A 23,928-nucleotide genomic window follows, 5' to 3' on the forward strand; every position below is an offset into this window, starting at 1 on the left:
CAATAACAGGAGTTTGATAAATGTTAAATAAAATGCTTATGTGCCAAAAGAGAAATCAGTGCTAATCATTTGTACCACGCCACACGGACCATTTATCCATTCGTCTCAAATGGCAGCGCAGCCTGAGGTTACTAGAGCAGTTGCGTTTATTTGCTGATAAGTCTCGGTCATGCGAGCACTAAAAAGCACTGTGAGATCCAGTGTGAAGAGCTTGAATTCAGAGAATACAAATTACTGCACAGAAAGTCCCAGAAACTTCTAGCCACGTACTTGCCCCTCATAACTCCTTAAAACTACATACCAACACATTGACAGCCACCTCAAAATTTTTATCAACCCCATTAACCCCTCTGAACACCTTAGAAACTACATAGCAACACCATGACAACCACCCAGATGTTAAAGGGGGGGGGGGGGGGTGAAATGCTCGTTTCCACTCAATATCCTGTTAATCTTGAGTACCTATAGAGTAGTACTGCATCCTTCATAACTCCAACAAGTCTTTAGTTTTATTATGTTCATAAAAGAAAGATAGTCTGTACCGATTTTTCCCAAAAAAACACGACAGACTGGAGGCGTGACGTGTGGGCGGAGCTAAAGAATCACGAGCGCCAGTAGGCTTTTGCGTTGAGAGCATGTGGAAGCTGTGACATTACCGTGTGGGAAAAACCATCATCCAAAACAAACAATGGCTAACAGTCAGATTCAGCCGTTTATTTATGATCCAGAATCAGATCCCGAGGCTGAAACTGAACGAGAGCAGCAGCAGCAACGACTCTCTCCGAGCGGGGCTCGAACCCGGGTCTCCGGCATTGGAGGGGACACACTAACAAGGAGGCAGAGATATTTTAAGCAGTTTTACTCACCGCCTGTGGTTCCAACATACGATCGTGACCCTTTTTCCTTGGGATTGCATCATCCTTAAGAAATAAACGATTTGCAAATCCGTCGTCAAACTGGGCCTTGTTTGTAAAACAAGCATCTTCGAAATGCAGGGAACAAACAAAAACACATGCACAATACGTTGATGCTCTGTAAAAATAAACTCCATCCACTGGTCCCTTAATGCTGTTTTTTTTTTTTTGGTAATCTGTGCAGGGTTGTCTTGCCCTGGCAACCAAAAACACACTCCTTTTGTGACTTTTCGCGACGCTCTCGCTCTGATCAGTGAATCGCTCTGATCAGTGAAATGTCTGTGCTGCTCAGCCTCGCTATACGGGAGCGCGCGCTCTTCCGGCAGAAGTGTCCTCAGGACCCATATAAGGAAATTCCGCTCCATCTAATGTCACACAGAGCCATACTCGAAAAAAACTTTCCGAAACTTGTGACAAACCGGAAGGAGTATTTTGGGAACAAAAATACTCCTTCAAACGTACAACTTAATTTTTGAAACTTTGTCCATGTTTAGCATGGGAATCCAACTCTTTAACAGTGTAATAAACTCAGTATGCATGAAATAGCATTTCAACCCCCTTTAATATTAGCCTTATAGCTAGGGTTGCACAATTAATTGCAATTGTCATGCGCATTAAAGCCGTTTCTGTGATTAGCAGTAAATCTCCATCATCCATCAGGTAGAGCAGCATTTACTACACAGAGCCATAGTTCTCTGACAAGCTATGCAAAATCGCGTTCATAAATCGCAGACTATATAATTGTAATATTATGAAATTGACGAAATCGTTCCCGATAATGAAACCTGTTTGCATATCATCTCAGCGAGAGCGCCCTCTGGCTTTCGGATGGAGATTTATTGCTGATCACAGAACTATGCTTCACTGAAAGATACGTATAACTTCTGCCTAATCACAATTTATTGCCTTTGCGATTTAATTTCGATTAATTGTGCAGCCCTATTTATAGCCATCCATTAACCCCTCATCATACCTTAGAAACTGCATAGCAACACCCTGACAACCCCTCACGACACCATATCATATCATATAACTATGCATAAGGCCTTACAACACCTTAGAAACTATATTGCAACACCCTGACCACCAGTCAGAACACCCTAGCAACTGCACAGCAATGCCCTGAAAGCCAACTAAAACACACTAGCAGCCACATAGCTTTGCATAAACCACTCAGAATGTCTTTGCAGTTCCATAGTAACATCCAGACAGCTAAACAGAACATTTTAACAACCACATAGCTATGCACCAACCGCTCAGAAACCGCACAGCAATGCCCTGGCAACACCACAGCTGTGCATTAAAGTTCGTGTGAACCGGAAGTTGCAAACTATTTTTCTCCAGTGTTGTGACGTATTTCCGAGAGAAACGGAATACTAAATGAGGAAAAATAGTGGGCATGGCTTTATTTTCCAACTCTAGAAAAGTAGTTAATGACAGATATCTCACAAACCGCATTTCGTGTTCTGTACAATTTTTGAAGCATTCGCGCATGAAGTGCTTCGAGCACATCCATGACCTCTCTGTTATCCCTCCTTCCTCGAAATGTAAAAATTCGAGGCATCTGAACCGTAACGAGGGAATTTTAGGGAATGGGAAATGTGAACTGTGCAGCAATGCCTCCAAAACCACCTAAACACCCTAACAAATACATGGCTATGCAATAGTCCCCAAAACACCAACTCACTGGAAACCACTCAGAACCTCAGAAGCTATGCACAAACCCCTTAGGAACACCCTTGCAACCACAAAGTTGAGCATTAACCTCTCAGAGCACCTTCATAGCAACACCCTGACAACTAATAAGAACACCTCAGAAACCGCAAGGTTATGCAGTAACCCCTCAAAAACTTCAGCAACTGATTAGTAATGCCCTTGCAACCACTCAGAACACTGGAAACTGCATAGCAATACTCTAGGAGAACACGCTAGTATTGGATAGTGGTGAGTTTACACAGTCAAGCAAAGACTATGTGAAAATCTAGTTTCTAAAGGAGCTGATTTCCATAACATGCTAAACACAGATCTTAATACAAAAGAATATGGAAATCAAAGGAAGTCTATTGCCTCACATTTCCCCACAGCGCTGTGTTCGTGGAAAACCACAGCATGCAAAAGACAGCACTGATGACTGCGCTGGAAAAATAAACACATTACTACTTATTGGTGGCTGAGATGACAAAAACACCACATACATAAGGGCTGGGTTCGAACTTCGGAGCACGTGTGTGTGCGCATGCAGGCTAAAACTTTGTAATTGCTCTGTTCTAGTGACAACAAGCTAAGTTTAGATCTCGGCTGTAGTCTTGCACTGTTGAGTGACCAGCACAGTCCAGGCCCTGATGAATAATAGAGTCAAGTCAGGTAATCATGACATATGGCACAAAAGAAAAGTGCAGTGACACCAGGACAGAGAAAGAGGAGATCAGCTGACATCTAAACTCGGACACACTATAATTTATTCATCAATTTTCCTGCCATTTGCATGAGCTCTTTCCTCGCGCACGATAAAGCCGATAAGAGAAGGTTTACGTGGCCAGAGTGCACTTAATAGTACAGTGACTAAAATCTTTGGAGATGCATTTATGCAATATTATATATACAAAACAATCTTTAATGATTCAAAGTGGATGAAACAAAAGCAAGGGTGGTAAATATATAACGTAAGAGGAACATTTGAGACTTAACACTAGACTGTGCAATCACAGGTCCATCTTATAAAAGGTATCCAATACATCAATATGAGATCATCAGGGCTGGAAACAATGACTTATCTCTCAATCTTCTCCTTTCTGCAGTACTTTGCTTTATGTCATGCATACCTTGTAAGTATATTTAAGGTCTGAGTTTTACCATCAAATAGCAGAATCAGGACTCTTTCAAAAATAAACTACCCAAACATGGTTTTCCTGGCTCTTTTCGATTAAGAGATTTTGAGGACAGACTCTTGATGCTCCCAACCAAGGCCACCCAGATCATGTACAATACCAAAGCTTCAATAACAAACTATGCTGGTATGCAAAGGTGAGCCAATAATAAAAGGTCATTTACATGAAGTCTAGAAATATACAGTAGTAAAAGCTAAGGGTGAAAAATGTAAATGATTTTGAATTTTACGTTGCAAGAAACTTTGACTAACATAAGTGGACTTTGATGAAAAAATAAAACTTAAAACGTGTAGGGTGTGACCCATTTAAGCAATTTTCCACTTAAAATCAGCTTAAGAACAGTATGTGTAAGTGTCCTTACCCCCGACTGAAGGTCTTTCAGTGTGTGCGTGAGGATGATATTGAAAACCGCATGGGAGCGACTGCTCTCCTCATTCATGTTGGTGGCCGCCACAGTGCGGGATTTATTCCCCTCAGACATCAAGGACTCAATGTCCTTTGGGTTGAAGAAGGGAGACGATTAGAATCTCAGACATTATTTAAAAGTCAGAAGCACTGCACACTTATTTAAAATAAATAAATAAAAGATGTCCTGAATATGGCCTCTCAAAATAAGGCAAGCATAATGCTAATTAATTATGGTTACTGCAAAGTAACCTGTTTTTAGGCCTTGAACCAAGTTAAACAGGACTTCCACAATGATCATCCACGGAATCTGTGGAATTCTACAGAATGGATTTACTTTTCGAAAAATATGATAATCCAAAGTATTTAACACAAACTCAATATATTTCAGTAGAATTAAAAGAATTCTGCAATCTGCTTTTAGAACAGTGACACATTATGTACTGTACACATATTGTAAGCGGACTATAAACATTCCTACAGTGGGATTTGCTAAATATCAAATGCAGACCCTAAGAGGGGATAATTGAGCCACATGATCAACTGAACGACAGAATATATTGTAAAATTACACTGCGTGCTTGAACCCCTAAAAAAAAAAAAAAAGGTGAAAGAGCAATCATTGTGTAAAGTGCATATCATTGCACCAATAAAGATATTTTCTCTTATTTTGTTACCTTGTAACTTTCTACTGCAAGCCTTGATAGACCATCGACATAAGGCCCCAAAACTTTATGTTCTCTCACTCTCAAGGGCTGCCGACTCCTGTGGGAACAAACGGATATTGTGTCTGTTTGACATATACAGCAAGAGTAAAGATTAAAGGGATTAAACATGAGACACAATAGGCTTCACCCTTTGGGGTCCAAGAGGTCCCGAACTTTCTCGTTGTAGATTTCCATATAAGAGACTTCCACGGTGAAGCTCTCTTCCTCTCGCTGGTGTTGCACGGTCCGCTCAAACAGAGAACTGCAGAGTCTGGGGATCAGACCAGGCTGGTCCACCGAACCCATCATGGTGTACGACTTCCCCGAGCCTGAGGGAAATGAAAAGTAAGAATGTTAAGTAAATATTATAAAAACGATTGTGTTAAGAATGCTTTTAAAAAAATGAGCAAAGGTCACTGTGAACAAAGTATTACTCACCAGTCTGCCCATATGCAAAAATACAGGCGTTGTAACCCTGAAAGGCATTGTGCAAAAGACTCTCCCCAAGGCACTGAAACACTACATCTTGGCCTGTTAAAATATGATTATTAGAAAATAGGATTTAAAATGATTCATTATGAGGAGAGAAAAAGTGTAAAACAGGAGAAACCATGCATGATGCAAATACATTATGATATCTAAACAAATACAGTTAAATAATAAATGCCATAATGAAGTGTGTGTGTGTGTGTATATATATATATATATATATATATATATATATATATATATATATATATATATATATATATTTATTGTCATCAGATTACTTTCGGTACTGTAGATAGTGTGCCACGACTTGATATTGTACTGTCAACCTCGAGGTGACACACTGTTGATTTTCTGGAAAAACCATGTTAGTACAAATGATCTTGATGTGTAAACAAAACCTTATCTTCACTAACACCACCAGCACCAGCACAAGAACCATCCTAACAAGATGATACAGATGAGAAACTTGGTACTGAACCAAGAAATAAACAAAGTGGCTTCTTTGAGAAGGGTTTCCAGAAACTGACCAGCAAACTTCTCTGTTTCCGACTCATCCATTGACCAAAAACAGTAGTCATAGGCGAAGGTCTTGATAAAAGAGAGACAGATAAAGAGAGATTAATATAACTGTATAAATATAGTACAAGTATCACCTTTTGTTCTATTCATATTAAACTTCTATTTTTTATGATGCAAGCATGTTCATTTTAAACAGAAATGGGGGTCATCATACCTTTGGCTGACCCCTACTGCAAGATGATCCATGGAGAAGGTGCATATGGGAAAAGAGAGAAAAACAAGAGCTTGTGTTAAAACAAATCACCTATGCATGTATTTTAGAAGGAAGCACAATTACAATGTTCCTGTGGCTCAGTGGTAGAGCATTGCTAGCAGCGCAAAAGGTTGTGGGTTCGATTCCCAGGGAACACATAGAAGGACAAATAAATAAAAATGCATGGCCTGAATGCACAGTAAGTCGCTTTGGATAAATATATTAAAACGTTAAATTCAGCTTCACCATTATAGAAATCAATTCAATTTTTATTTATATTCAAATAGAAAATAGTTATTTTAAGATAAAAATATTTCCCAATGTTTGGCAGGCAGTGTTCCCTGAACAAAATCTGAGCTTTAATTATTCCAGGAAGTTCAGACGAGCTTGTTTAAATTGTACAAATTTCGTGGACCCACTGACTCACAGCTGACCAAAATAGCATGTCATCACCAGAAGCGCACTCAACAGGGACTAGGAACTGGCAGCACTACACACAAACACACATCCTGAGTGTGTCCATGTCATCAGTTGTACTTTGCTCAGTGGACCTGAACACAAACAGACCGTCTCTCACTGAGAAAGCCCTGCCGTTTACAGGGTAAATACACATTCGGAGCCCTGACTCAAAGTTGTGTTATCTGTAGAGGGCACCTCAGTGGCTTTTCACGGCACTCTGTGAACACAATGACCTATATAAGCATTATTGACAGACTGTTGGAGCGAATTGAAGGTTCCTAATCGCTGAGACAGCACTGTGCCTTTCCAGGCCAAATTAATTCAATTCTAGTGTTGTTCTCTGGGTAATGAAAAAAAACACAAATGCAAAATGCAAAGCTATGTTCCAAACCATAGTGAGCTGCCTAAACAATGAACAGAATTGAGGGAAAATTCTAACTATTTTACCCAATATTTGTTTGTGCCATGAACTTGAGTATTGAACTATTAATAAATGTGTGTCTGTATGTTTGTATGACATATTATATATTATATTGCACAAATGGCTCATACACAATAAGCCAAAAAAATTTGTGTAAAAGTAAAAAGGGTCAATTTCGATTTAAAAACTACTTTAAGAATCTCATAACTAAAAACATCTATGATGTGGAATTATTGGCAATTTATTTTGTCTCCTGCACATATAATAAAAAAAAACCTATAACGACAATATTTAATAATGGCGACCTGTTTTATGATCCCAGTCTAGAAAATCTACACCAATGAGAGCTTATGGAAATCACCAAAGCGTGTCCAGCCATGCAGTTACACAGGGAGCAAACGAAAGAGTGAGGGATGGAAAGCTGGGACAAAATACGCCTGGATTCAGTTCCAACGACCCCGGGCTCAGCTTGTCGTCTAAAATCAGGCCAAGCCACACTTGTGGTATAATAAGTTGCACGTTGACGTCCCCCATCACACCACACTGAGAACTGAGAGAGATGATGGTCCCTGAAGGAAGTGTCAGACTGATCTTCATCTTGAGGTCCTGGAGGAGATCTGGCAAACCGGGTGAACAAACACACAGGGCGGATATACGGAAAGCTCTTGTGGAGACAGCTGTATATCTGGAACACTAAAAAAAATTGCTTCCGAGTGACAAGCCCTCAACTCTGACATTGAAATAAAGATGTATATATTCTTAGAAAATTATCCCGTCTCGATATTATCGGTTTCTCGAAATCTAGCCTCTCTATGCTTTAATTTGTCACTGCAGGGCACAAACTGAATCTTACAGATAACATATTTCAGAGCATAACAAATCAAATTTCATGCATCAAAGGAAAATAACGCATGCTTTCCAAGACACCTAAAGGACACATCACTAATTCTTGAGGAGGAGGTCTCTACCAAACCTCCACAGCCAAAGGGTGTAGCTTGTAGTAGGTATGTGTGTAATGGCACATGAGTTCACTGATTTGTGTGCTACACCCAGACCACTGCTCACGCTCGCAGCTCCCGCTCCTGGCACCTCCTTTCCCAAACACTTGTTACAAGCCCTAGTGACTTTGACCCTGTACTATCTGGCAAAGTCTACACTAACTATACCCCTGGTTACATCTTATCATATCTCATTCGCCAACATTACAAATACGATGACGTACAATCTCTGAAGTACTGAAATGAATCATTCTAACAGTAATGACACTACTTAGCAATGTTTCTAATTTTATCCGTCTTCATCATTCTGAGCACAACTGTATAGCGGTTTCAATAAGCTACATGGCTGCTTTTTTGCTAATGAAACATTAAACATGTTCTGTTACACAGTCTCCTCTTTTTTATGTCGGGCTGAGAATCCAAATAATTTTCGATGAAAAGGTGTGAACGAAACAGTTCAAATATGATTCAGTGATGTCTTTTTTTAAGCAAAATATTTACTACATTGAATAATTTGTATGAGTTTTTTTATTTTATTTAGTGTAACCGTATTTGTTTAAATTAATTCAGTCACCAAATATGAAATATTTATAGTTTCTTTGCTAGAAAAATACTGCTCTGATTCCAGAATATATAGTAATCTATATAACAAAAATTTTAGTAGTTTTAAATAATTAAATCAAAGACAATTTTAAACCATTAAAGAAAACAAAAACAAAATATATTTAAAAATTAAATTAAAAATAGGTATAAAGACAACAAATCCATTAAAAAGAAAATAAACAGGTTTTTAGGTATAAGTTGCAAAATAAAAATTAAATCAACTAATATAAAATAAAACCATTATATAAAAATAAATTAAATAAAAATACACAGGTGTTTAGGTATAAGTTGTAAAAGTAAAATGGGTACTTCTTTTATCAGAGCAAAGTCAAATACATGTTTTTTTCCAATGACAGCAGCCATGACAACCAAATGACAACCCAAGGAAAACTGGCAGCTGCTCCCAAGTTCCCAGTCTGGTTTCCAAACATTGCCCGGACTAACCCCATAATGCATCACTCTGTTTTTCTCTACCGCGGCTGTCCTTTACATCTGCACTGACTGGAATTGTCCCTGAGCCAACTGTACAAATGAAAAATGTGTATGCTGTGCCTCTACGCCTGTGTCTGTTTTCCCTACAGGAGACTGAGGCATGTGGTGGCTATTACCCCAAAAATGCCTCAGTGACAGGTGAGACCAATCGCTGAGAGACATTGAAGCTAGAACTGGGATCAGCGTTGCGGTGCTGTTAATCACACGATTTCTCTCATGATGTCACCAAGTAGCCTCGCGAGTAATCCTTGTACGTTGCTTTATGACATTGGTTTTGTCTGAGTGAGTCAGAGGCTTTCGATATGTGAGGCAGTACAGACTGAGCAGAGTCCTCAGCTGCTGAGGAAGACACAAACGCTCACTATCTTTAGCAAATCGCACACACAAAAACATTCATTTAGAAAGTGACGGTTTGGCAGCATGCAGCAAAGTCTTTGAACTCGCATAAGACCCTTCCCCCAAACCAGGAAAAATCTTGCAGTTGGGGCTGGACGAGCATTAACAAAAATTACATCCACATATAAATTTAAAAGTTAAAATGTTAAAGCAACAAGAAAAAAAAAAAAAAAAAAAACGCAAAAAAATGCAAGCTTTTTTACCAAAAAATAAAATAAATAAATACTAGGAAAAACAATACCAATTTTTTTAAGCTCTTCCATTCAAAAGTTTTTTTTTTTTTTAAATGACTTAAACTTTTTTTAATGAAATTAAAAAAAAAAAAATTACAATGTCTGATTAAATTAGTATTTTATTTTATTGATTAAATGATTTGTGATTAAATAAATGCATATATGCATAATAACTTTCAACCAGATTACTGAAAAAAAAAAACATTTTATCATCTAGTCCTACTCCGTGTTACTGCATATAAATCACTTTAGCTCACTGAAAACATAAAGTAATGATATGTCGAACGAATGAATAATTAAATGTTTACCACCCGTTCAAAAACACGCTCTGGCAAAGTTTTGGCAAACACTGCCACAAAGGTCATTGGTTTGAACAAATTAGACTGTGTTCGTGACACATTTACCACATAATAACAGCAAGTTCATCGCAATGCTTTTAATAGTTGCACTTTTATTATCCAAGGAGCTGTCTATAGGGGAGGAAGCTGCTATGAAAGACTGAGTCAACAGTGTCGTCCCTTCCCCCACTCTTTCTATCATTCCATTGGTGCTGCAAACAATGAGGAAATCACCACTCTGGCTTGGTGCTATAACACTATACAAGTGAAACCGAGACCAAAGCACCACAGGCGGAAAAGAAAAACCACACTGACCCCACTGGAGGAACAACCCTCTATTTACAGGCTTAAAAGTGGTGGTTGATTTGAGTTTATAGTTTAGCAAACAAGTGAACTGCCTCAAACACACATTTAATTCCACCGCTTTCAATGAGGCTTTCATGCAAACTCAGGGTCCAGAAACATGCTTGCGATTCCATTTTGAGCTAGCTAATGGATTCACTCATTACCCCTCGGTCTATCCTAATATTCCTAATAGGACTGAATGCTTCAGGAAAGCATTTCCAACAGAGAACCGATTAAATCTCTTCTTCGAGAGTGTATTGACCACTCGGGAGCAAAGTGTCGACTCGAGGCCAGGACTGTAAATCCCTTTGTCTCGGTCTGCATTCTTGCAGGGGCTCAAGTCTGAGAACACGGTGGAGGAAGGAATGGACCTTGATTATGGTCCACTGCAGCTTTCTCATGGGTTGGTGACGTACGCTACGGTGACAGCTGTCAGTGCGGGTTTTGCAAGAGACCGAGGGTGGTGCCAAACACTGTCCAACACATCATGGCTGGAGTTCGCATGACAGAATAGTCAAGAAAGCCAACCTGACCATGCACACAGATGCACATGAACTACCCTTCAGCTTTTGAGCTCTGAGGTCACTTATAAAAATGTGATTCTGCTTCGGTTGCTTGGAAAGATGACGTTGTGTACTCTTAACCTAAATTATGATCCACTAGATATGTCCTAATGAATGTATGCACACTGACAGACGTGGCTTCATGCTTGAACTTAACGCTTGAGTAGGCTGAGGGGAACACAATGCACTCTCGGGCATGACTTCCACATGACACAGAGATGATTTTTCTTAGCTGAAACTGCCCAACTATGACTGAATGTTCTGGTAATTAAAGCAATAGTGTAATGAAAAGTACAATGTGCACAATTAAACTCATCAGTGGCGCTCATGAATGTTGTGATGCTCATTCTGTCATTTTAACTGATTTGCTGAAATGAGAGATTGTAAGTAGGCATTAGCCATTGCGAGATTATGATATCAGTGTTATCCTTGGCCAATGGTTCTGCTGGGTATTAAAGGGGTCATGAATTAGAAAGTCAAAATGTTCTTGATATTTACACATATAAGAGGTTAACATACAATATATGGCTCTAACCTAGGGCTTGCCATCCCCAGTATCATCCAAAAAAAAACACACAACAATGTAAATGAGGGTGTGCAATACGGCGCAATGAAGTTTCCCAGTCACAGCAGTGGGTGTTTACTTGTTTATCTGCAAGAGTATGTTTTACAAAGTGTGAATGTTATAACTTTTTATAAATACAGGATTTTTGGTGCAAAGCACTTTGCACACTTTATAAACTAACTTTGAGAAACATAATATAAAAATCAGAAACTGCATTTCATGACCCGTTTAAAGACATTGGGTCTTATTCACTCAACTGCATTATAGTTGGAGCTGCAAGGGTACAATGAATAAAGCAGATACATACATGTACAGTTGTCTAGGTCTGCAAGGTGTTTATTGTGTTTGAACTAGAACTGCACACTTGGCATTGCTTGAGGACTTTGCTCTGCATCTCTCAGGTGAGAGTGTGCCTTTAGTGGCCGTCATATGAGAGTGATGAAAGAACATGATGGAAAATTTGTGTCGAATGCCCTTATATGGAGACGGTTTGGGAGTATTTTATGCAAAAGACTAACCTCGGGCACAAGATCGCTCATTTAGAATACTCAAAATGCATTCAAATTAGAACAAGGTTAAGAAATTAATATGCGTTCACAAGTTTTGAATTAGATTTCATGAGAAGTTTGAATGCATGTATAAATTTGGATAATCTATCAGTACTAAATTCGACCCATTGTTTTCTATAAATATAACGTTCTGATAACCGTTCTGATCCTATGAGAATATCCTCAATACCACTAGAACAATATAATTACATAATGATACAGTACCTGAAAGGCACTTTCCTAAAACTACAATATTTCTATCTATCTATAGTCATAAATAAAGCCATATAAAAGCTTCTGGTAAATATGCTTATTTCTCTGGGCGTGTGCATCTGCATAGCAGGGGCCATTAACGGGGCCGGCGATTCAGCGCAGCACGACACACGAACTCAGCACCACAATTAAACTGTCTGTTGTTCGAAGGCAGCAGGCGGCTCCACCATTCACTTCCAAGTTTAAAACCTGTTCAACCTCTGTCTTTGTTTGCACTGCACCGCAAGAGAAAAGCAGAGGGGAAAAAATAATTGCGCTCTCTTGTTTACCCGCCATAAAAGTCAGAGGAAATGTTTATGGCCGACAGATGCTAAAGCTAGCTAGTATTTTCCCATTTTTCCAAAAACAAGAGCTCCTCAGCTATGGATGACCTAGGGTTAACCCTCCTTCTGCGTTTCCGTGACAACAGAGGGCAGAGAAAAAGAGAGGAAGTCAGACGGAGGAGAGTTATGCCCCGACACACGGCAGGACGGAGCGAACAGCAGGCTGCGTTAAAGAGAACTGCACATGCACATTCCTTTTTCCCTCAGCCCCCATCGTACGAGCCGACCAAGCGAAACCGAGAATGATACACGCACTCTCGAAGACCCTGATCTCAGCTATCTTATGAAGGGTCCCAAACTTGTAATATCAGACTGAAAGAGGAAGAGAAACAAATGCCTCTCTTGTTGTTAATGGAATACTAGTGTACAGAATACTACATGCTTCTTGATATACACTGAATATTACTATTTCAAAAGTTTGTGAAGAACTACATATCATGTCTTCATAACGTTTTAAACCGTACTATTCTTTTTTTTTTATTGTTAAGGAGTAATAAAACATGAATGTTTAATTCTAAAAAGGCCTACATTCTTCATCTTGTAGATGAAAGGTATTTTATTATTGTATTTAAAGTTATTTTTAATCCTTTTTTGCATTATTAAACTCAATCCGATAAAATGAAGAGTCAGGAAAATTGTGTTATGAACAGCAGCAGACATTACTTCTGCTTCATTACTCTAGAAAAGGAAGGACAAACTGAGTGCAAAGCATTGTGGGATACAGTAACCACTGCAGTATGCAAATGTAGTAGGCAAGTGTGTATTCTTCTAGTACTATTCCGAAACAAATCCCAATGTTAGTAAATCTACACTACCATGCAGTTTGGTGTCAGTACGATTTGTAGTTTTTGAAAGAATTGTATTTATTTTGTTAGGGTAAAAATAGTAATGTTGTGAAATATTATTGCTTCAGGTTTTCTATTTTAATATATTTCTTTGATAAAGCAATGTATTCCTGTGATGGCAAAAGCTGATTTTCAGCAGCCATTATTCCAGAAAAACATTCTGATTCTGTGCTCAAAAACATTTCTTCTTATTATCAATGTTGAAAAATGAAACAGTGATACATTATTCAGGACTTTTTGATGATTAGAAAGTAAAGGATTTATTTGAATTTTCATCTTTACTGTCACCTTTGATCAATTTAATGTATCCTTGCTGGATAAAAGTATAAATTTCTGTAGAAATAATAAAATACCTTGCTGAGCCCAAGCTTTTGAACTATACTGCATGTCAGATTTTCCAATTCAACTTACCTGGAATCCTTAGCCAGGTTTGACGGGTACAGATGTGTTTGATTCCCCTCCATTTCTACAACACATTTTGTGTTCAGGTCCTTTTCTGTTGGGAAAAAAACAAAAACAGATGGCAGGTTAAAGATCTATATGAGTTTTCAATTTGTTTTCGTGCTGTGTCACAAGAAAAGAAACAGGATGTTGGAACATTAAAAAGGATCCAAAGCCACTAAACTGATCAGGTGAAGCATATATCTTATATTTCCCCATCTCAGTCACTTAGATGACTCTAATAAGACAATTGTATGACCTACTGAGTTTCCAGGCATCCTGATTACGCAGAACAAAAGGCTGAAATCAAAGGATTTATTTCAGAGCAGGAGACGATGCTCGAGGACAGAAATCAAACAAGCATTCTGACAGTTTTCTTGAAATCACCCAACATTATCATCACAGCTATGAAAAGAATTCAGAGCAAAACAAGTTTTATAGACTCATGTCCTCAGATAGGATACTGAAGGACATTTCTGGACAATCATAATCTCCCTTGACAGGCTGTTAACTACATTAGCAAAAAAAAACTGTGAAACTAAAGCGATGATCCTACACAACTAGAGTTGTTCCGATTCCGATACTATCGGAAATATCACCAATACCACAACAAATTCTGGCATCGGCGAGTACATGAACCCATATACTGATCAGATACCATTTTCAAGACCTAGTTATGACCGCTTGCTTTGCCTAACCACTGCAGGGTTCTTCTTCGCTGCTCAGAATGCATTGCAAACACAGGAAGTTGTGCTGTGTTGCCACAAGCAACCCCCGTTTAGAGCAGTGAAGAAATTAAAACGCGTTAGCAGCACTGATCTATATATGACTGGATCACTCATCACGTTCTAAACTGCCAACAGACAGTGAAGCCACTTCTAGATTATAGATAAGTGGTTAGCAGTATGTCCGCTGTTTAGCAGTATTTCAGACTGGACCAACCAGACAGTAAAACGGCGAATAGGGATGCCACAAGTACTGGCATTTCACTACCAAGTCGGTGCTGAAAATTAAAAAATGTGATGATACCAGCGTCTCTGTAGTACCGGTAGTAAGTTACCGACTCCAGAGTATACTCGGTACCCGCAGCTGCGTTCAGTCGCTTCCGTGTTAGTCTAAGCGCAGGGCTCCATACTGTAGCCAAATATATACTAGTGTCTGTGAATATTAAACTGCAAAATACTATTTAAATATTACTCCTGCAAATTCTACATCTCTGTGGGAGATGGGAGCCGATGCGCGGGAGCTCGCTGTTTTGTAGTCTCTGCCGTGCGTCATTATATGAGGACACGAACGCATAAACCGTCACTTCATGAGAATTTACCATTTCATTTGAGAAAACTGTCAGATCATAAACACAGACACTCAAAGATCTTCATGGCGAGTAAATTGACAATATATTAAGCTACTGTTGTAGCCTACAGTAGATTTAGCTACGTCTCTATGTAGTAATAATAATTCGTCTCTATTAATAATAATAATTATGCCTAGACGGTTGCTTGTTTTTTACTTGTTTTGTTGTAAAGAGATTATCTGATTAATATAGAATTTTTTATATTCATAGACTTATTTGTTTTTATACAGTTATATTGTAAAACTAAAATACCTTTAAATAATATTACTATCAAATTCATGTCAGATAATAAAAAAAATACTGTAATTAATACAGTAGTTCACCATGTATTTGTTCATGTTTTATCAAGGGATAAGTCTGAAGCACACCATAAAATAATTCTAGCAATTTACACAGGGCTAGTAGTATATACAGCAGATACACACCCAGGTATCGGATCAGTACTCGGTATCGGCCGATACCCTGAGCCCAGGTATCGGAATCGGTATCAGGAAGAGAAAAAGGGTATCGGAACATCTCTATACACAATGCTGGATGCCATGGGGAAATCTTATTTAGCCCTTTTAATCAATGATTTTGCCAGCCAACCAACTAGTTCTCCAAAAAAATCTGATTTCTCCTAAGTGTAATGAAATTATTTCAGTGTGAAAGTGCAACAAATTCATCAGCAGGTCATGAGATGCCACAGTTCTCACATGCCAAAACCATTCTAAGACCATCAATATTTCATGTCCAGTTATGAGTTGATTTGGAAAAAGTATTTTGTATTTTTGTATGTATTTTGCAATACTGACCAGTATTAATGCATTGCATTATTCAGTTTAAAACAGTGGAATCATTTGATTAAATTTAGGAAAACATTGGATCATATTGAATAGCTGGCAAACACAGTTATTTAAATAAACAAATAAAAAATATATACAATATTTACATGCTCATATTCATGAAAATAATTTATATAATTTATATATAAAAAAACGTTATAAATATTTAAAGAAATGGAAAGAAATTAATGCATAAATTAAAAGATTTTTTGTCCTTTTTAAACTCACAGAAAACATTAAGTTTTGGTTGTAACACCAAAACAATGGTCACAAGATCTAGTGACAACACAGCACCAGCTGTATAGTTCAAGTGACACTTCCATGAACTGGCATGAAACTCTCTCACACAGGCCAAATGCCATCGGGCCATCCTTAAAGTGGAACCCTGGGATTGGATCGGGTCTCAGCTTGACCGGAGCTGTCACACTGACAGAAACAGCGGGAAGAACCTGCAACAGGATTCCTTCAAACACTATGTCAGCAGCCGCTCTCTGCTAAAGCAGCTTCCGGTCCAAATAAATAGATTCCAAATAAAGTTTTGCGGTTCGGTCAGCTGAAAGTTTATATTGCACTCCTGACAAACCCAATACCCAATCTGACGGCAGGCCAAAGCATGTATGAAACCACCAAACCCTCCTACTGACAACAACAGGGAAGTGAAAAGCATCTGCAGCTGACTCAGAAATCCTTGGAAAGGATGTACTCTGAGGCCACACTAGCTGTAACAACTTCCTGTTAGAGCAGGAAACCTCCCAGCATTGGTGGCCAAGGTCCAAGGAGGAGAGCCATCTGGATTTACCACAGCTGGCCAGTCCAAAAATCTGAATGTCCTGCATTATGTCACTCAGGTGAGAGCAATAAACACATGTTATCTTGGCAACAGTGACGAACTGGAAAGACTGACAGAATCCTGAACACAATAACACAAAAACAAAGCGACTATTTAACTACAGAGAACAAAAAGCAGTGACAATGCCCTGCTGCAGCTCATTTCTATAATTATTTGCACAAGTTTATGGAAGTAAAACTATTAATAATGCACAGTTCAGTTAGTTACATGGAACTGTAACTGAATTCTTCAGGCCATACGAGAAGGGAATGAGGCAATTGGTGTCCTCAACTGATGTGGTGAACCGGGAAATCATTAACTATTGAACCTCCATCTCTCTTTATCCACCAAATGGTTTTGAGAAAATATCTTTACATAGAGTTGGGATTTAATATGAAAATTTTCTCAGAATGGCCTAAACTCATTTGGCCAAGGGAACATGTTGCTTATGCAACGTTGGCAAATAGTCCATTCAGCCTCTCTTCCTGCTTTTGTCCAAAACACACCGAGAGAGAGAGAGAGAGAGAGAGACAGCACAAGTATAACACAAAGTTCAATTTTTAAATATTATTTAGAGACTTTCAAAAACAAGTTATCCATGTTGTATGAAATAACATCAGAAAAATCTTTGGTATTTGAATAATACAATAATGAAGGTCACAATTCCAGCATTGCAAATGGAGACTGGGAAGTGTTTAAAAGGATGTGTGACTCGGAAAGCTCACACAGGCTGTCAACACTCGATCGGTGCTTGAGTCTTGTGACCAAATGTAACGCTCCAGTCGCACACGTGACAGCGTCTACAATGCAGCAAATTCCACGCATCCGTGGCTTTACCAAGACACACGTTCTCCCACAGCAAGACCTGTTTTAATGTGATGCGTTTAAGTAAATGGCATGCAAATCTTGGGGAAGAAGAAATGGTGAACAGAAAAAGGGGAATTTTATTTAACATTATGCATGACATTGATGGGGTGTCCTAGGGACAAATAGACGGATGGAAAGAGAGATAGATGTTCCATTATATCTTATAGGCTAAACAGAGTTTCTATAGAAACAGGGAACCTGGAAACAGGTAGCTGACAACTTCAAGCAGTCTAACATGTTGTAATAGATCTCTCAAACAATCCTTCTATAAATGTAATATGATTGATTACATGTAGGCTATACATATTTTTTGCTTTTAAAAATACACTTTATCAACTTAACTGAATGTCCTGATGTAAAAATAAAAAAGTTTGCATGTCATCTGACCTATAATGAAGTTCTAGATTGATAGATAGATATTTTTCACCAAGACAAAATCCTTGTGCGTGTAAACCTCCTTGGCAATAAAGGTCTTTCTGATTCTAGACGGACAGATAGATTGACAGACAGATGGATAGATAGACAGATATTTTTCCACCAAGACAAATTCCTTGTGTGTGTAAACCTACTTGGCAATAAAGGTCTTTCTGATTCTAGACAGACAGTCACATTTCTCATGAACTCCCTGGTCACGTGACCAGCACACATCATTACAGAATCCAGCATGGCCTGATCAGAAGGACTTTCTCGGAACTTTCTCAAACTCTGTTACTGATCACAAGATTAAAAGGCCGTGTCAAAACATAGTGTGCAAACTAGCTAGACAGCTTTTTGAGGATCACGGGGACGATTCAGACGTCCAGGAAAGAACTACACTGGGTCTTGGAAATACAGATATCAAGTGACAGAACTGAAACTCGACTCACCTCTCCGGTTCATGGGCCGGACCCGAACCGCCACCTTCACGTTGGAGTTGTTCAAATTAGCGTCGCCCATGATGTATGTCGATATATCCACGAGAAGATGTGTTATAAAACGATCGATACGCTTCCCAACAGCCTCGAGTTCATAAAATTAAACTCATCTAGATTTGTCTGTCACAGGAGTCCCGAGTAATCTCTGAGTGAAGCGTGTCGTGTCCAAAAATGGCCAGCATCGTCCTCACTGCGTTGATTTTCTCCGTTTTGAACGGCACAGATAAGACATTGTCGCTTTTAATAGTGTAAAAGCAAAGTTTAGTGGAATGTCTTGACTGCTGGAGATTTAGTTGGATCAAAAACAGTAGTCGAAAGCGAAGCAAGCTCCCTCCTGGATTCCTGTCAGACTGCAAATGTGAAGACTTCTGTCCAGCAGGAAACCGAGTAACTAATAATTAAGCAGGGTTTTAATAATGCATGCCTGGCTGTGACAGTCTAATAACCACATTTTGCTTAAAGGAGGTTTTGCATTTAAAAAAAAGCAAAAACAAAGAAACAATTTATCTTTACAGGTGTTTTAATCCAGGGGAACACTGCAGACCTATTTAAGTGGTGGTCTAATCGTATCTATCTGGGTAAAGTGCAATACAGGCAGGTCTGAATAGAGTTTTTCCAAAAAGATATCAAACAAAGACGACAATGTTCGCAATACACACAATTATTAGACTAATATTAGGCTATCAGATTCTGATCTGTCAATGTAGCGCATTAACATGCACAGAATGGCAAAGAAACCGGTTTTAGACAGAAAGACCATAAAGGTAAATGTCAACGACTGAGAACAAACAAACAAACATAAAATCCTACTGTGGCAGTTATTTCCGAAATCTGATCGCAAACAGCATCTGAGGCGTGTCTGTTGAATTTTGATTTCTTTTCAGACAGGGTCCAACTTCACGAGCTGATTAAAACAACGGTGCTGCTCTACATTCCCACCCAGTTCGGCAAATCTTCAGGATTGATATCCAATACGACGGAGACAAGACACACGTCTTCGACAGAATTTGCGAATCCAGGAAAATGAATGTTGGACTGATTTAAGGACTCCGGCGTGGATGTTTAGCCGCTTTATTTCAGGACTGAACAGCGTGAATCCGGTGATGTTAAACTGCGATCCATTGACGCCCAGCGGAAGTTTAAATTTCAAAGTAAAAGTCCTTAAACATACAACACAAATAAAACTATTATTAATGTAAATCATACATTCACCAATGTATTATTATTACTAATGACCAAAAACCACCAGTCATATATTAATAACAATTAAGTATTATTATTATAGGAGTAGTAATCGAACTTTTATCCTTTTTAAATGATTATGTATATTTCTCAAGTCAGAACTGAAACTATTAATTTACGATCAGCTGATCTCCTGGAAAAGCCTTTCAGCCTCCGATGACGAAGATCTGATTGTGTTTGGAAGTTCGTGCCACTGTGGTGAGGTCAGATATATTTCGGTAGTTTTCCCATTTTAGTCCACCTTTTTCATCGTTTACAGAAGTTTTTATGTCCTATCCATATAAAGCTGGATGTTCCGAATGCTCACATAAGCCCAGATTAAAGGTTGATTTAAGAAGGTTAAATACTACCAACATAAGATGTCTACTTTTACTGGTAGTACAAATAAATGCAGCAGTTTACATTCTGTGAATTTAAAGTTTAACGGTTTAGTTTTTAATTGTTCATGCTGTGCGACATCTGCTGGTCGTATTTAACACTGACCCTCACATACCAAATAAATAGAAATACCGTATATAACTTTACTGTTTTTCATCAGTCAGTTGTATTTTCTCTCTCTCTCTCTTTATGCTTTATTTGAGCTTTCAGTTTACAATTTTTACGACAAAAGTATAACCATCAATGCTTATTAATAAGTGCAAGATACAGAGTAATAGTTGTTACAGAGAACTTAAAAAACACAATATAAAAGCGGGCGTTACTCCAAATAATAATAATAATAATAATAATAATAAATGCACTATAATAGTTTGTATTCTGGCTCTGTCACGTGTTACACGTTTAGTTTTTTTCAGTGCTGTTTAAATTGGACCGTCCAATCAGTCTTTTGCATTTACTGGTTATAATTTTTTTTGCAAAGAGATTTTATAAAGAGGGAGTATTTGTATGTCAGATGCCAAAAGGCAGGCTTCTCGATAATGTAAAACGTGAGTTATATGTAGCCTGTTTAAGATAATGATGTGTTGTCCCTCTTGGTTACGTAATACTGTTATGTCCCACTAGAGGATGCTGAACTCTCAAATAAAGCCACCCAAATGTACTTTCATGTAACCAAAGGGATGATAAACGTAATAAATTTGCTTGGATTTTTACAATTATGATTCACTTATAATAAAAGTATCTTATATTTCACCTGAAAAGCAAGCATAATTATTATACTGTCAAAAAGGGCCAAAAAAATTTTGATTAAGACTTGTAACTTAAGTTTGCTTGAAGCTGAGTCACTGGTTCTTGTAATACACCCACTGCACTTACATGAGTAAGTCGTCTGTTGCTGAAATGTCATGGTCCACCCTATACATAAAGGTTGAAATTAGGTACAGTAATTGCAGATGAGAGAGTGCCTGTACTTTAGTGAAAGTTTAATTTGTTCTTCAGAAAAATAAAAAAAAAGTTTTATGTAGACATTCATGCATCAGCGTTGCATTGAAAACATGTCTGCTCAAGAACAAGGAATCACAATATGGAGAAAACCCAACAAAATTAATATAGCTGTCTATGGTAATAAGGGCAGAAATGTAAATACAATATGACATTTGCTGATTGTATCATTTATTTGGAGTTGCCGCAATTGTGCAATTATTGAAAAAGACCCCTATTAAAGTCTAAATTAGATTTAGATCAGCTTACCGAACAAATCACATCCATTAATCACAATGTAAGCAAAATTCCACAGTGAAATTGAATCCTTGTGTTGTTGTTTGTCAGGATCTATGACTTAATCATTTCAGTCTGGGTACATACAGTGCACTTTGAAGCTTGGTAATTTAGTGTAAATGTTAGAGCGTGAGGGGTCTGACGGGGCCTGAGAGGGAACTCCTGTGATCTGTGTGGCTATGAGAGGAGGGGCCTTCCAGGGGAAAGGGCATCTGCTTTGAATCCCACCACGCGGGCCGCCTCCACCCCACTGTTATGCTTTCACCTACTTCAGACCTGAAGATTCACATTTACTTCAGACCAATATTAATGAGCTCCTTTCCATTGGATTATTATGGGTAAATATTTGTTTGTTGTATAAGATTAGGCAAACCCAATCGTAAGGTCAGAAACATACTACATGTGGTGGTAACAAACTACCATGAAGGTGAGTTAAAATAACCTTCAAACCCTTTGTGTCATTAAATCAGATGTGCTAACTATTCTCGATTAACTTATTTAGCAAGGTTCTTCTCTAACTGTAGCTCTCCACAGAAAACAATTTAGCCCTTTCAGCCATGTTGCAAAACTCTGAAATTGAGCTTACGCTGCTAGAAACACTTGCTTTCTGATACTTTTTTTGTGCTTCAGGCCTAAGTATTGAACATTGGTATGGGTTTTCTGTGGCTATAGAAACTCTTTCTTATTTGAAACCTCAAATTATGTGGCTTTGTTAAGGATAGCTGTGCTATTTTTTTTTTTTTAGCATTCAGACCATTATTATTTTGGTTAACTGAAAGTAAAATCTTTTAAAAAACATTACCTGAATAAAAAAAAAACAACAAAAAAAAAACAGTTAATTTAATAAAATGACTAAAACGAAAGTTTAAAAATGTATAAAAGTGTGAAAAAACTAAATTAAACAAAGATATAATGTTGCGAAACATTTCTATTTCAAATAAATTGTATTTACAAAAACTGCAGCAAATCAGAATGTGAGAATGATTTCTGAAGATCATGTGACACTGAAGACTGTAATGATGCTGAAAATTCAGTTTTAGCATCACAGGAATAAATTATGTTTAAAATATATTAAAATAGTAAACAGATATCTTAAATTATATTAATATTTCACAATATTACAGTTTTGTTTTTTTGGATCAAATAAATGCAGAGCATAAGATGTTACTGACCCTAAACTTCTGAACAGTTACACACAGAGACTAGAATAGAGAATTGAGGGTTGGCTATTTTGTGCACTGCAAGCTAGCTATGCACTCATCATTACTTAACTAGTTTTTTCTAACATTGTTTTTCCACACATTAAATGCTGTTAAGTCATGATGATTTGACTCCTAATTTCTTAATTTGATAAACTATCAACTGTCACTAACAAAGACGCGTAAACACCCGCAATGGGAACTTTATGTTGTCTTTTCCTCAACTTAATTCATCTTTATTATGAAGAGAGATAAGGGACAGTTTGCCGTGTAGGCGAAGGTCTTCTGGATTACTGGCCCCAAGGCGGCTTATCGCGGGGGTTTGTTAAGATGACACGATTAAGATAATTGTTCCGCCAGCTAATCAGACGGAAGCATGCCAGGCAGAGGGTTCGATTTCAGAGACGACACTTATCTTTAGAGAGAGGGCTCAGAGGGAGTAGGTGGCATGGCTAATCAATTAACTGTTCCTAAGCTTAGAGAGGTGCTGACTATGAATGGTCCTGTCCACAACAATACAGTGAGGAGATGATCTAAAGCAGAACATCTGACAACAAGAGCACTCACTGCAAATGCTCTCAAATTAGTGTTTAATTACTTTTCACACTTTAATGACTGTTAATGTGACTGTTTGGGCTAAATATAATTGACTTTGTACCTTTTTTAAAATGCAAAAACCAAGCATGAATCATGAACCTGAGAAGGTGAAAGCAGAGGTAAAGAGGCAGAAATATACATCAGCAGTTTTTCAGCAAAAATGCTGAAATTAAATGATGTTTCCTGCCCCATAGAGAATACAGTTGGAGCTGCGCTGCTCCGTGTGTTAGATGACTCATACTGTGCGAGAACAGAATAAGTAGATTGGAAATTGGTTTTTGGAAAATCGGAGGTGAGCAACCTTCTTCTTTCACTCAGCACGATGTTGGGTTTCATTTCTCAGCTTTGTCGTCTCCCCTTTATTTTGTTTGGTCAAATTATAACCTAAAAAAACAAAAGACACGTCAATGTCAGGGAGTTCACTA

The 23,928-nt window shown here is 38.1% G+C and overlaps 1 protein-coding gene and 1 long non-coding RNA gene across 4 annotated transcripts in view; both read right to left on the bottom strand.

Annotated features, from left to right (window-relative positions):
* Positions 1–19,929, bottom strand: part of LOC128031727 (kinesin-like protein KIF13B) — a 43,169-nt gene extending 23,240 nt beyond the window's left edge. For all 3 annotated transcript variants that reach the window (XM_052620088.1, XM_052620087.1, XM_052620089.1), the window contains exons 1-8: positions 18,762–19,929; positions 13,992–14,076; positions 6,140–6,155; positions 5,934–5,994; positions 5,353–5,445; positions 5,063–5,243; positions 4,885–4,972; positions 4,164–4,298 (exon numbers count right to left, since the gene is read on the bottom strand). In XM_052620088.1, the coding sequence (XP_052476048.1) occupies positions 4,164–4,298; positions 4,885–4,972; positions 5,063–5,243; positions 5,353–5,445; positions 5,934–5,994; positions 6,140–6,155; positions 13,992–14,076; positions 18,762–18,831 (729 nt within the window). In that variant the 5' untranslated portion in view covers positions 18,832–19,929. The remainder of the gene's footprint in view (positions 1–4,163; positions 4,299–4,884; positions 4,973–5,062; positions 5,244–5,352; positions 5,446–5,933; positions 5,995–6,139; positions 6,156–13,991; positions 14,077–18,761) is intronic.
* Positions 19,930–22,742: 2,813 nt separating this feature from the next.
* Positions 22,743–23,928, bottom strand: part of LOC127933234 (uncharacterized) — a 35,986-nt gene continuing 34,800 nt past the window's right edge. Inside the window, exon 4 of the long non-coding RNA XR_008147470.1 lies at positions 22,743–23,887. This is a non-coding gene — a long non-coding RNA (uncharacterized LOC127933234). The remainder of the gene's footprint in view (positions 23,888–23,928) is intronic.

The sequence above is a fragment of the Carassius gibelio genome, chromosome A17, assembly GCF_023724105.1.
Source record: "Carassius gibelio isolate Cgi1373 ecotype wild population from Czech Republic chromosome A17, carGib1.2-hapl.c, whole genome shotgun sequence".
Lineage (NCBI taxonomy): Eukaryota > Metazoa > Chordata > Actinopteri > Cypriniformes > Cyprinidae > Carassius > Carassius gibelio.